At 35.7% G+C, this 14,926-nt stretch overlaps 1 protein-coding gene across 1 annotated transcript; it reads left to right on the forward strand.

The window, feature by feature from the left end:
* Positions 1-634: 634 nt before the first annotated feature.
* On the forward strand, positions 635-13,421 carry LOC145568861 (uncharacterized). The gene is made up of 11 exons (XM_081628249.1): positions 635-939; positions 1,462-1,544; positions 1,640-1,794; positions 3,116-3,397; positions 4,000-4,129; positions 5,238-5,345; positions 5,915-6,017; positions 6,101-6,226; positions 7,533-7,726; positions 8,691-8,797; positions 13,038-13,421. The coding sequence occupies exons 2-11, from the start codon at positions 1,492-1,494 to the stop codon at positions 13,046-13,048; spliced, it is 1,269 nt and encodes a 422-aa protein (XP_081484375.1). The 5' UTR covers positions 635-939; positions 1,462-1,491; the 3' UTR covers positions 13,049-13,421.
* The last annotated feature ends 1,505 nt before the right edge of the window (positions 13,422-14,926 follow it).

Consider the following 14,926-nt stretch of genomic DNA (forward strand, 5'->3'; position numbering starts at 1 on the left):
ACCTCCCCTCGCGACCTTGCTGCCAATCCACCTCTCTACAGCCGGCCACCACCCTTATCACCGCCCCACTACAGCAACAACAACATCAAATCATTCTCCAAACTCTGAAACTTCTCCCCATAACACCTCACAGGCATATTGCAACAATCAAATGGAGAAATGATGGGTAAGCAATGAATGAAAACACATTTGGTTAAATTGGAAGAACAAGGATTGAAATTTCACATTCTAACATTAGAATTAGAAAACATATATTCAAATGGATAAAATCCAGCAGCAAAAAGGAAAGAGAATTGGAAAAATTGAAGATTGATAATGAAAGAAAAAGCCTTGAGAATGAAAGGATGATGCTTCTAGCTGTTTGCGTGTCGGTAAAGGGGGGTGAGGCTGCTCCAGCAGGGGTAGTCATGGGTGGGCTGGCTCCGTTCTGGTGGGGGATTGGGAAGAGGAACATGAAGGGAGGGGTCTGCGGGTTTTTTTTTTATTTTTTTTTCAAATTATTTTTTTTGTTATACAAAATATTAAGAATCAATAAAATGGTGACACATAGCAACTCACCTTCTTTAACAGGTTAGCAAATTTACAAACAGGTTAAGGGACTATTTTGAGCAGATGGGGGCAAATATAAGATTATTTCTACATTATTCAAATGTGAGATTATTTTGAGCAAAAGTGATAAAGATGAGATTATTCTTTTTAATTTTTTTTTTTTTTTTTTTTATAAGTGACCAAATAACGTGGCCAACCGGATACAAAGCGGGCTAATAATAAATTCCAAACAGTTAACCATTTCCGAATTTGCACACCTTGCTCAAAGTGATTAAAAGAAATCCTCAAAATATAAAAAACGAAAAAATAACCCTCCTTGTCTCTTTCCCCCATTGAAGCGGCTACACTCTGAATACTCCGTTGAAGCAGCTTTCTCTCCTCCATTGAAGCGTAAGTTGTTTTTCTTTTTTTTTTTTATTATTATTTTTTTTTTAATCATCAATTATCAGTTTCCAAATGTAGTGTTAACGTTGATTGAATTCTATTTAGGGTTCGAATTGATTATTGAACTATTGGTTATAATTTAATTACTGAAATGCTAAAGTTTTGCTATTCAATTTTTCAACCAAGAAGAATTTGATTGATAGTTTAATTGAAAATAATTGCTAATGCATTGCAAAACCCTTGAATGTTAGGACGGAACTGTTAAAACCCTTGCAAAACCCTGGCTTAGGCACTTGCCTGTCAATTATTGGATGATTTTGCATATTGTGATTATCGTTGTTTAGTCGCGTACTTCGTATTAATAATTCTAACATATGGAGGATGGTTAAACGAGTCGTTTTTTTTTTTTTTAAGTTCAAGATTAGTGAAACTGGATAGAGTTTATTGTTAGACGAATCATGTGTTTTTTTTATTGTTAAAGATTAGCGAAATTGGATAGAGCTTAATGTGTGACATCCATGGTTTCAGGTCTAACATTTGGGATAGAGAGAATTAATAATGCCTGACGTACAAGCTCTAGTCAATGACTTTGTTAACAAACTCAGAAAACGGTGAGGTGACTATGCTAAGTTACTCGATTTGTGTACATTTTACAGAAGTTTTTAGCTTTTTTTACGAAGAATGTTTTTTGTTGTTTGTATTTTAGTAAAATTGAGGGGTCACAAGCGACAGCAAAGCACACTGCAGAGTTTCTTCGCTCCGTTATATCCCAGCAGAGAATTCCTTATACGAACCAAGCTGGAGCTCTCATTGATGCGGTAAAGGCTGTTGGAGAGCAGCTAATTGCTGCCAACCCTGTGGGTAGGCCTCTATTATGTGTTATTTTTAATCCGAAAATTGCAATTGACAATGTTGTTTGACATCAAACTACAAGTTATGCCTTTCTTTTTAGCTGAGGTGTAAAATGTTGTTGCATTTTAACACAACTTGTTGAGAAAAAGAAAAGAGAGAGAGAGAAGTCTCTTAAACCATTTCTTTGTGGCAACAAGAAATGTTATATAAGGAAATCAATATGAAAATCTCTGAGGAATCGTGAAGTGTGGTGAAATAAGGGTCTAGAGTTGTTCGTGCTTCATATTTATAAAAATCGTCAATACCCTAGAAAATGATATTGCTCCTAGTTCATAGCAGTCATCCTTGATGAAATGTTTTTACAATCCTATTTTGAACCATCTCCTTCACAATAAGAGAAATAATAACTATTTTTAAGGAAAAGAAAAAAAATTTAAGACGCATTGACAAAAGGATAAGATGAAACTATAATGCAATATTTGTTAAAGAGTATAATTATTGTAGGAATTAGAAAGTGTAAATTTCTCAGCATGAAGCAAGCTATAATTTATGGACGTCATTAACATACTTAATTGGATTTCTTAGTGATATACTGGCATCACCTCACATCTGATGAAAATTCTAAAGAGTTATATGATTAGTTTACATTTCTAAAGTCGAGTTTGTTTTTTGTTGGATCGGCTATCATTTGGATCATCTATGCTATGTCTTCCAGTACTTTGTTGCTACGAGAGTAGTATCTAGTATTTTAGAATTTAGATTCTTGAAAGGTTCTAGCACATTGATTCACAGATTTTGTAGAGTCTATTCAAAAATTGGGAGGCAAAGGCAACCACATAAGAGCTCACTTCTTACGTGAACATATTAAAGAAATCTTTTAGAAATCCTCAGCAGTAGAGTTCCTGCTTATATTTCATGCCACTGAATCAGAAAAAGGTATTTAAAGGTTCATTTAATTTTTTGTTCTGCTGTACTTTGTTAAAATTGTGAAGTGTATTAAATTATTAATGCAATTCATAAACAAGACTAGTTTTTTGTTGTTAAAAATGCAAAGAACCTCTTGTTTTTGTACAAAATAACAAGGTAAGATCTTAAAAGTGTTTTTTAAAGTTAGGTACTCGAGTTTGTCTCTTGTCCTCCAACACCTTTGTAAGATTGTCTTAATTTTTTTTTTTAATATAATTTTCTTAAACAAATTATTATTGTCTGACTGAATGGAACAAACAAGTGGGAGACTCACTCGTCTTCTTGTATCTCAGTGTATGGAGGTGATGCCTTTAATGTACGTTGTCGGAGCTTTTAGTGACCTTCCATCTGATTTGAACTGCAGAGCTTGCTGTTGGTAATATTGTCAGGAGGGTGCTACATATTATTAGAGAGGAGGATTTATCTCTTACTACCGCTGCTATTGGTGACCTAAATATATCAGTTGGAAGTGATGATGATGAAGATGACAGAGATGATCATCCTGTTCTGTCAGCAGCCGCAGTAGCTGCTGCAGCAAGGAGCACTTTGCGCCCACCATCACTACATACTCTTCTTGAAGATGTACCCAATGCTTCTGCTGCTCCCCTTTCTTCATCTGGGGGTGATTCTGAAGGAAAAAGCAAGTGTAAGTTTGTGCACTTGACACGAACCTTGCTGTAGCGCATTGTTTTCTTTATGTAAAAATGAGTCTGTTTTGTCACTGCTATATAATGGATATTTCAATCCCTACCAGCGCTTCTAGATGCACTTTTAAAGCTTTATTTGTATTTGTAAGCCCTTTTGCTGGACTTCATAGCCAACCTTATTTTGTCCAGCCTCAATGTACCTGCCTTCCATTAACTTCATCAAATTTGCTCTCTGCCTTATTGTCTTTTAAGTCAAATGTCATAATTTGCACTCTTTGCCCTTTGGCTGTCAACATTTCCTTTGTATAACAGCTTATATAATTGTTTGAGGGCCACCAATGTGTGTGATTGTCTGCTCAGCTGCTCATTTTGAATAAGAGATATTATTATATATTTTCTTTACTCTAATTAGAGTTGAATAAATAAAATAACTCAGAATTCTAGGTTACTGGGTTTACCAATAGAAGCTGATACAGTACCCTGATAAGGAGAATGATAGTCTTTGAAAGGGCTTGATAGGAAGAATGGTGCTATAGTAAGATTATCTGGAGCTTACCATTTTTCCTTTTTCTACTGATTAAATTATGATTGCATTTTGCAGCTGCTGATAAGAGTTTAAGGATTCGAAAACTGAAGCATGATGTCATTGAATCTGTTAATGAGCTCATTCAGGATATAGACACTTGCCATGAGCAGATTGCTGAGCAAGCAGTTGAGCACATTCATCAAAAGTATGTTCTTGTTTTTACTTCTATAACATGGGTAATTTGTTGCCTATTTTGGACGGTTCCTTATGACGATTCATGTTAGCCGACCCCAAATCATTTTGGGACTAAGGATTTGTTGTTGCTGTTGATGTTGTTGTATATGCATAACAAATGTGAAATTATTATTGAACAGTTTTGCTGCCATAGGAAGGTGTTGATTTTCCTTTTGATCTTTATCCAATTTAATTGCCTTTCTACTTGTAGTATATGCTTTAACCTTATCTAAATGTTGGATATAAGTGAGTGTTCTTTCTTAGTTTCACGAGCGCTGCTACTGCCTATCAATATTTGCAGAAATTAAGAGTTTAGAGAGAGAAAATTATAAAATAATTTGGGATATGATTTTTGTTATTTCCACAGGACTCTCCTATTTTCACAATGCCTCATTCCATGTTTCTCTTCTGCTTTTTATTACATCATACTACTTGGCTTGTTCACTACTTTACTGCCATAAAAAAAATAAAATAAAATAAAAAAAAATAAATAAAAAATAACATGACAATCTCGTGATGCCTGTCTCTTCTTTCTCTTGTAAGTCGTAACCATTTCTTCTAATCATTCTTAGTTGTCCTCATCTGACTTCTTTACCCTTCATCTTCCTCATTGCTTTGGATATGAGTGTGGGACCTTCTTGTGTTGGTTCCTAGCAGGTTCATATCTAGAAGGGATTGTTTTTGTCTATATGATCTTTTACCTGCTTAATTGATTAGTTAATCAATTAAGATCAAGTACCTGTTCACAATCTGTCTGGCTGTCTGGCATATGGAATTTAGTTTGGCTGCGCTGCTACGTTTGCCTAATTTTCACCTGTTTTTGAATTCATGTTTTCTGGCCTCGTGATCTTGAGGATGTAATGATTGATGCCCATTATACATGAAGTCATGAACAAGGAAAAAAATGCTTTTTTGTTGTGATTTGACATCTTCTGTTTGCTAAGATTTATTCTAGGCTTTCTTGAATGAGGCTGTCATTATACATGCAACTATGTGTACGTAGGCGCGTGTGTGTTTGTGTGATAATTTCCTTTTAACGAGGCTTGTTCTATCTGCTCATTAAACCATGACTATTGCAGTGAGGTAATTTTGACTTTAGGACGGTCAAGAACTGTGATGGAATTTCTCTGTGCTGCAAAGGAAAAGAAACGGTCATTCAAGGTCTTTGTTGCGGAAGGTGCTCCAAGGTACAAACATTTTCCTTGCATTTTGTTAAGTTAGGTGCAAAGCCAGTAAATATACAATCTTCGCATAACATTTGTCTAGGATCTTCTTCAGAAGATGAGAGCTTAAGTAAAAATGATGCACCTATTAAACCTATATTTTGAAATTTCTTTCTGAGATAATCTATGAAAGTTTGCTTACATTAGGCCTTCTTTTCTATATTTCTGATTTTGTAAAAAGGTGAGTTGATATCACTACATGTCTACATCTTCTTTAACTCTCTCAAGTGAGTGGGATAGAATAATAGTTCTCCTTAGACTACAAGTATGCATGTTAGAGCTTTAGAGGATTATCTAATAAGTTTGGTACTCCATAAAATAGAGAGGAAAAAAATATGTAGTAAAAAGGTAGTGCTAAATGCTGACTGCTGACTGCTGAAGATTTGAAATTGCACAGCTGTATACATTTTTTGCGGGTTATTTACTTTCATATTGGAAAGTCGCAGAAGTCCAAATGTATCTAAACCGACATTATGTTTAGTATATGTTTTCATTAATTTTTTGCTGATATGTTGCTGTCACATTGGAACCAGGTACCAAGGGCATGTTCTTGCCAAAGAATTGGTGGCTAGAGGTTTGCAGACCACTGTGATTACTGACTCTGCTGTTTTTGCCATGATATCAAGAGTAAACATGGTACGCTTGTCCACTTCTGTTCGTGTGTCAATTTCTTATCAATTGAATTTAGTCATATCCATGTATTGAAATATTGTTTGAAGGTCATAGTTGGAGCTCATGCTGTTATGGCTAATGGTGGACTGATAGCCCCTGTTGGCTTGAATATGGTTGCTCTTGCTGCTCAAAGACATGCTGTTCCTTTTGTTGTTGTTGCAGGCAGTCACAAGGTGATTGCTCCTGGCTTTTCCCCTTCTTTTAATGCTTGGTGTTTTAAAAAGAATCTTCATCTACAGTAGGCCTATCCGCCTATGTGCCTTAATCTGCTTTTCCACTGAGCGATAAAATGCAGTAATTTTTTAATCGGGCAACAATATGTAAAGATTACCTCATGATTTTTCAAAATCTTCTTGTTCTTGTTTGAGTCATTCAACCACCTCATCATTATGGTGAATGCCTTGTTAATGTTACCTCAATGAATTTGATCACTAGCATGCGGAGAAGACCTGTTATCAATATGCTTAGTAATTATCTTACAGTATCTTGGCTGAATGTCTGCTCATTAAAATGGGGAAAGTTGCTTATGCCTTTTATGATATAGGGAGCTGGAATTTTTTTTTTTTTTTTGTTTGAACTGGAGTAGTTTAATAATCTGGGTGAAGAGGCCTTTGATAGATACGATTTCTTTAAAGGCCTGTATATGTGGATTCCATTATTTATTTTTTGGCCAAAATATCACAGTCTTCACAAAATTGCATACTATTTGTTTTATTTACCGGCCAACTATAGGATACTTCTTGATGGGGCTGAAATGCTGAATGGCACTAGTATGAGTTTGATCTTGAATATCTTTGTGGATCAACATTAGGCTGCTGCAGAGAATGAGCATTCACCAAAGGTTCAAGGAATTCATGGAAAAAGCTGACCTGTACCTGAGTGTTGAACTCTGAAGATGATTACCATTGTGTTTACCTGTGGATTTGTGGAAAGAAGGCTTTTATCCTATGGAGACCTTAACGAAAATTGAAATTATTTTACATGATTAATTCTGCTTGCTTTATACACAAGAACAAGGTTTACAGTGATAAGCAATAACCTTAAAGATGCTAGGTACACTTTTAAATATGAATTACATGACTAAATGCTTATAACGTTATTGCTGTAAACTATCTAATATCTAAGTATAATATATGACTTGGTAACACGTAAGCTACTTTGAAGTTGCATCAACATGAAATAGGTTTATTGATATATTCTCCACATGTATGTGTTTAGCTGCAGATTAGTTGGTTGGTATATATATAAATAAATATGCTATTTGATCTGCTACCCTTCAGTGATGCTGTCTTTGTTTATCACTGGTAATGTCTAATGTGAAGTATTACGCTATTCGACTGCAAGTTTTTGACCAATTACATCATGCTAGTAGATGAGATTATTGTATAATATCTTTGAGCTTCCTATATTTCTTATGATTTTTTAATGCAATCTATATAGCTTACAAGTTAATTGTGCTCAACGTCTGACTTATGACAGTTATGTCCCTTGTATCCTCACAACCCCGAAGTCTTACTCAATGAGCTGAAGTCCCCATCTGATCTACTAAATTTTGGAGAATTTTCTGATTGTATGGATTTTGGAAGTGGCAGTGGCAAACCGCTGCTTCATATTGTCAACCCAACATTTGACTATGTGCCACCAAAGCTCGTTAGCCTCTTTATCACTGACACGTAAGCTGCTCTTTTTATATTTTATTTTGGAAATTTAAATCCCATGTTTATTTCGTCTTCTGATAATGGTCCTACTTTTTTCCATTACCTGGGAATACTCCCAACCTTTAAGGTTTGTCTTCCTAAATTGATCCCCTAGAGACCTCCAGATGTAGATTAACAACAATATTAACATCAATGCCTTAATCCCAATGACAGAGTTGGCTAAATGGACCAAGAATTCATCTCTGGCAGTTGTCAACCAAGATCCTCTCCTTCCATGCCTTTCAATTATTATGTGCTCTTGTTAGCCTATTTCTTTATATCTTTCCTAAATACCCCCATACAAGCCTTTTACTAGAGATTCTCATGATCCCAACTCTATTTTCCTTACTGGTGCATCTTCGGTCGTGATCTTACTTTCCAAACCAATGCTAATGAATCCATTAGAACCAAATCATCCTGAAGACAATGAAGCTTGCCAGCATATCCGCTCTCTACGTCTTTTCCTGCACCTGAAATCTTGGCAAGCATGGGACTTTTTTTTTTTTTTAACCTTTATTTTTGTATACAAAAATATGGCATTTTAGGAGAAGGGGGTTAATATATGCTTCAACCAAATGCATGTTATTTTAAAGGCCAGCTTGGAAGAGAGGTAATTGGTTATTTAGTTTGTTAAACTGTCATGATTAAAATACTGGATTCAACACATGGTTTGGAATACTTTATTGGTGAATTATTTTAGTTCTGCATCCTGGCAACTTGCCTGACTTCAGTAATCCTTGGTTCACAGGCGTAACACAGAAAATTTCCCTTAATGTAATTGAATAGAGCATCTCTCAAGGTTCTAAATATATTGGTGTCAATGGGTCATACTTTTTATTGTTTTGAGTTCTGTTCTGTAGCTACATTAATCAGTTTAAAGGTTTTTATTTTGGGTACCTTGCTCATAGACATATCATACATCAAATTTTCTTTGTTGCAGCGGAGGGCATAATCCATCATATATGTATCGGCTGATTGCAGATTATTATTCTGTTGATGATTTGGTTCTACAACAAAAGTCGACTGCTAATTCCAAATCTCTATCCGGTACGTTGAGTAATATTGGTCTTATATCTGTTATGGCTGATTTGTGGTGTTTGTTAAGCATGTGTCTATGTAAATTTGATTTTTATTGTAAAAAAGAAAAAAATTATTAAACTGCTCAAAAAATAAGTACATCAAGAGGACAACGTGTCCTTGGAAAGAGACTGAAAATCAGAACTATAAGTTAGCCCAATTCCTTTGTAAGTCCCCAATGGAGTAATTTGGGAAAGCCCCAGACTGCCTTAGGCCCCGTTCTTTAGAGCTGCTCTGCTCTGCTCTCCTCTGCCTGCCCTGCTCTGCTTAAAAATAATACTTAATATTGAATTATTATTATAATAATTAATATTTAATAGTAATAATAAATAATTAATTTTAAAAAATAATAATAATTAATATTTAATAATAATAATAAATAATTAATATTTAATAATAATAATATTATTAAAAATTAATATTTAATAATAATAATAAATAATATTTAATAATAATAATAATATTAAAAATTAATATTTAATAATAATAATTAATAATTAATATTTAATAATAATATTAATAATAATTATTATAATATTAATAATAATAATTAATTATTTAATAATAAAATAGTAATAATAATGATTATAATAATGATAATAACAGTAATAATAATACTTATAATTAATAATATTAACTATAATAATAGTAATAATTGATTTTTTATAATAAAAATTAATATTTAAAGATAATAACTAATATTTAAAGATAATACTAATTATTAATTTTAATAATAATAATAAAATAATATTTATTAATTTTTAATAATAATAAAAATAATAATTAAATAATATTTAATAATACTAATAATAATAATTATAATTGATATAATAATAATAATAATTAATATTTTATAATAAAATTTAACGATTATAATAATAATGCGATAATATTAATAATACTAATAATTGTAGTAGTAGTAGTAGTAGTAATAATAATAATAATCATAATCATAATAATTAATATTTAAAAATAATAAAAAATAATTACTATTATTATTATAGTAGTAGTAGTAGTAGTAGTAGTAGTAAGCTCTGCTCTGTCCAGAAGCTCAAAAGAACAGGGCCTTAGCCCATTAAGAAAGTAATACAGTTACCTTATCCCTCTATAGATCGCATGAAACAGTAACACCATTAAAAGTATAACCATTTCGCTCTGACCACTCACATAACAAAATTGCCATAATCGCATTTTGCCAAAGCAACTTCTTCTCCTTTCCTGCACAGCACCCTGAAAAGCAAACTGCAAAAGGTCTGACCCAAGATTCCTCATAACGGGATATCTAGGGGAACAAATTAAAGAATTAAATAAAAAGGTTTACTTGAAACACCACAGTAGAATGTTCTGTCCACACTCATGAACTCTCCTCATCCTTTATATAAATACCAAAAGGTCTTACATAGAACTGAGTTTTTCTGTCTTTTGGGCATGGGCTGGTCTCATCAACTGTAAGTCCCATTGTCACTTTTGAAAGTGGACACTGGGGTATATGGAGAAAAGATAGGTTGAATCGGTGAGGACAATGGCCACGTAGAGGCTGCTCACCTATCCAAAATCTTTCCAAAACTAGATTATCTTCCTGCCCAGCGGTTTCAGTAGAATAGAAACTTGCGAAATAAATTTCTATGGATAATAGTGAGACACAAGAACACCTTGGGGGACCGTCAATTTTACACTGCTTTTGATGATATCGTACTGGATGATGTCCATTGGGTCGGATTCATGACATTCAAGAGGGCGTATTCAAGATGTTCAAGAGGAAACCTCCACCACCATTTTCCCATTAAAGCAACTTCTTTGTTGAAATCACTCTTTCATGCCCTAATCAATCAATCAATCAATCAATCAATCAAAGCCTTAATCCCAAAAGTGGGGTCGGCTAACATGAACCAAAATTGATTATTCCGTGTAGTCATCCACATAAATCTTTCTCCTCCATCCCTTACGATCCAAAACTTCATCCTCACGTAAATCCATGCACTTCATATCCTTCCTCACTCCTTCCAACCAAGTCATCTTTGGTCTCCCTCTTCCTCGTTTAATCCCTCCATGGTCCCACTCTTCCACTCTTCGCACCGGTGCACCCTCGGGTCTCCGTCTTACATGTCCAAACCAACGCAGACGATTTTCCCTTAATTTATCTACAATGCCCGCCACACCTACTTTCTTGCGAATAACCTCATTTCTGATTCTATCTCTTAAAGTGTTTCCACACATCCACCTTAACATGCGCATTTCCGTAACCTCCATCTTTTTAATATGCTCTTTCTTAGAAGCCCAACATTCTGTACCATAGAGCAACACTGGTCTTATGGCAGTCCTGTAGAATTTTCCCTTCAACTTTAAGGGAATGCTGCGGTCGCATAGCACTCCCGTGGCCGCTCTCCATTTAAGCCACCCTGACTTAATCCTGTGGGTCACGTCTTGATCAATGTCACCATTCTTCTGGATGATCGACCCTAGGTACTTAAAACATTCACTCATGGTCAAATCCTTTCCATCCAAACTCACCACTTCATTGCTTGTCCCCCTCTGAGTGCCAAAACGACATACCAAATATTCAGTCTTACTCCGACTTAGCTTAAACCCTCTAGATTCCAACCTTTGCCTCCATTGCTCCAACTTGACATTAACCCCATCCTTAGTCTCATCCACCAAAACGATATCATCTGCGAACAGCATACACCATGGAACCTCATCTTGAATTGGTCTAGTTAATTCGTCTAGAACCGTTGCAAAAAGAAAAGGGCTTAATGCAGACCCTTGATGCAATCCGATTGTAATAGGGAAATCTTTTGTCAACCCTCCGCATGTCCTCACATTTGTTGACACATCCCGATACATATCCTTAACTAGGTCTACATACCTTCGTGGGATACCTTTCTTCAACATTGCCCACCAAAGTATCTCTCTTGGCACCTTGTCATATGCCTTCTCTAAATCAATAAAGACCATATGAAGATCTTTCTTCTTTCATGCCCTAAATCTCTCTCTAATTTTGGACGACATACTAATTCCCAACTTCCAATATATTTATTTTTTGAACCTCCCCTATATAATAAACCCTGCATCAACCTGTCAATATTATGTGCAATAGCAACTGAAGTTTTGAAAAGAGAGAGACAGTAGAGAGGTGTACTAGAAAACAAAGATTGGATACCAAGTGCATGAGAATTGAGAGTTGGGGTTTTGGAGTGTTGTGGTTAAGTGCTGCAAAATTGACTCTTATATTATATATAAGATTATTTTATTAATATTTCCCCACTCCCATACAGCACCAAGCTACAATGCCCCAGCCTACCTGGCCAGCCGCTAGTCAACTGAACAAACACCACCCCCCTTCCCCACACCACCAGCTAACACCCTTTCTTGCAATCATTCCCTCCTCTGCCCCAACAGCCCCTTCCGCAACACAGCTACTGAATTCCCTACCTCTATTGTGTGCCTTGTGCCATGGCCTACCACCAACTACCCAGCCACCACCCCAATCTCAGTTATCCAGAATCCTAAATGCTACTGCCTTTCCCGTTTCCTGACATAAATTCTCTAGCTATCCGGAATCCTCAACGCTACTGCCTTTCCCATTTCCTCACATTAAATATCTAGCTCCTCACGTGCTGCCTCATCTCTCCCTTATCCCAAGCCAAGCCTTTCCCCTTTAGCCTTTTCCACACACGAACTCTACAACAATCGGCGCCCATTGCTCTTTGATTTGCCATTATTCACTGGGTTACCCCCTTGTCATTGGCACCCATTAGGGCCATTACAACTACCATTTCCCCCTCTTCCCTTCATATTAGGCGGTCTGGAGGAAGAGAAATGTCTACTGGTGGCATGGGGAAGGGGTGGTGGTTACTGTTGGTGGCACAGGTAAGGCTACTCAGCTAGTAAAGCTGAGGTTTCAGATGTGACAAGGTGGAGGAGAGCAGAGGAGATGAATAAGGGAAGTAAATGAAATTAGGGGAAAAAAACTTGCTTTCTCTTTTCTTTTTAAACACTTACTGATCATTGTTACAGAAAATACATTTTAAGGTCTTGGAAATTACTAAATAAAAGCACACGGATTTTTTGGTGCAATGCGAAAAAAAAAATATTTGGTTCACCAAATGTAAAGTGCAAAAGTAGAGTATAACCAATATTGCCACAGTTTCTCCAAATGTTTTCTGAAGGTGCCATTCTTTGCTCTGACATTTTTTGGGTTAATTGGCAGGTCTTGTATGAATTTACGACCTTGAAAGACTGGCTGTGAATTCAGCGAGAGATTTGTAGGTCGAAAAGGTTGAAGTGGTTGGTGGTAGCCTATCATTCTCAAATGTGAGACCAAAGTTTTGCTAACACACCTTGTTCTATCCCGCCACTCCCAAGCGGAAATAATGGGAAACCGTACGGGGAGACTAACTGATGGTTACTTTTGCTCATGTGGGTGAATATAAACAGCTAGATCCTTTAAGCTGTTATTGTAGATGTAAAAGTAAAAATCTCAAATTTCAGTTGCTGTTTATTGGTAGCATTCAACTGGTTATTGGTATTTAAATTGCACATGGTAAGAGTAAATTGAGGCTTTAAATAACGAAGAAAATTACCTCTTAACACGTTTTGCCACCCACTTTCATTAGCTTTCACCTTATGGGAGTATTAAATTTTGATTTCACAACCTCCCAATCGAAAAGCAAAGGAACTACAAACTGATCTAAGCTAATATAATGTATGTAACAGAATTTCATTTAGTAATTTTCACTTATAACATATGTCAAAGCGTCTCAAATTATATTCGACAACTGAGAAAAGTGCAAAATCATTTATATTATTTTATTTTTGAGCATATTATACATGTTAATGGTATTTTTTTTTTTTTTTTTTTTTTTGGAGGAAATTACATGTTAGCGATTTCATTTGGGGTTGCTCAAGCCAAGAATTGATTGTCCAATAATTTGTGTATAAAAATCAAGGATTTTTTGGTTTTGAAGGAAAGAGTTGGTAAAATTTAATATTAGTCACTTAATTTGATTGGTTCTCTTAATGTGGTTTTTGGTTTTTTTTTTTTTTTTGACAGTGGATGTAACTTCGAATTACACTCAGTCTTTTAGTCTTTTATACTACCTCCGTTAACCGTTATTTGCAACAAAGGGGTAGCACGGACTCCAAGACAAAAGTTTTTAAACATGATTATTGAAATATAAGGACATTACTTAAGTATTAATCCAATTTCTTTTTTAAAAAAAAACCCCAAAATTAACCAAAAACAAACCACCCAACCCAAAACCGAGAATAACCACCACCACCACGGAAACCCAGAATCCACCGAAAACCACCACCACCACCACCGAAATTCAGAACCCACCGAAAAACCACCCCCACCACCGAAAACCACCCCCACCGAAAACCATCACCATCGAACCCACCACCATGAAACCCAGAACCCACCCCCACAAAACCCAGAACCCACAAATTAAACCACCACCACCACGAAACCCAGGACACCAATTAATCCACCACCACCACGAAACCCAGAACCCACCAATTAATCCACCACCACCACGAAAACCAGAACCTACCAATTAAACCACCACCACAAAACCAAAACCCATCAAAACCAAGAACCCACTAATTGAACCACCACCACCACGAAACCCAACACCACGCCGCCCACTACCCATGAAACCCAACACCACGCCAACTACCACCCTAGGAAATCAACCACGACAAAACCTATACCCAGACCCATGACATCTAGATCCACCTACGAAACCCACAAAACTTATACCATCATCCACGAAACTCGTGCTGCCTAGAACCACCACACCCACGAAACTCATAGGCGACCACCTCCAAATCTGGACAGCAAATGCGGAAGATGATGAAGGAGGAGTAAGATTTTGAAGATGAAGGAGGATTGAGATTTAGATGATGAAGGAGGAGAGAGAAATTTGATGATGAAGATGAATGTTGAGATTCTGATGGTTTTTGTTTTGAGATCCTTTTTTTTTTTTTTTTTTTTTTTGTAAGATTAGATGAGTTAAGTTGGTTATAATAGAGTATGGTTAGTGAAATGATTAAGGGAGTAAGTTGGTTAAGTAAGGGCAGTTTGGCCATTTCTTA

Source organism: Chenopodium album, chromosome 11, assembly GCF_948465745.1.
Source record: "Chenopodium album chromosome 11, dcCheAlbu1.1, whole genome shotgun sequence".
Taxonomy (NCBI): domain Eukaryota; kingdom Viridiplantae; phylum Streptophyta; class Magnoliopsida; order Caryophyllales; family Amaranthaceae; genus Chenopodium; species Chenopodium album.

Excerpts from the sequence above, each read along its gene's own strand:
- LOC145568861 (XM_081628249.1), top strand. The coding sequence starts at position 1,492 with ATGCCTGACGTACAAGCTCTAGTCAATGACTTTGTTAACAAACTCAGA. Across the intron at positions 1,545-1,639 it reads GTTAACAAACTCAGAAAACG|TAAAATTGAGGGGTCACAAG; the intron begins GTGAGGTGACTA and ends TTTGTATTTTAG. Across the intron at positions 3,398-3,999 it reads TTCTGAAGGAAAAAGCAAGT|CTGCTGATAAGAGTTTAAGG; the intron begins GTAAGTTTGTGC and ends TGCATTTTGCAG.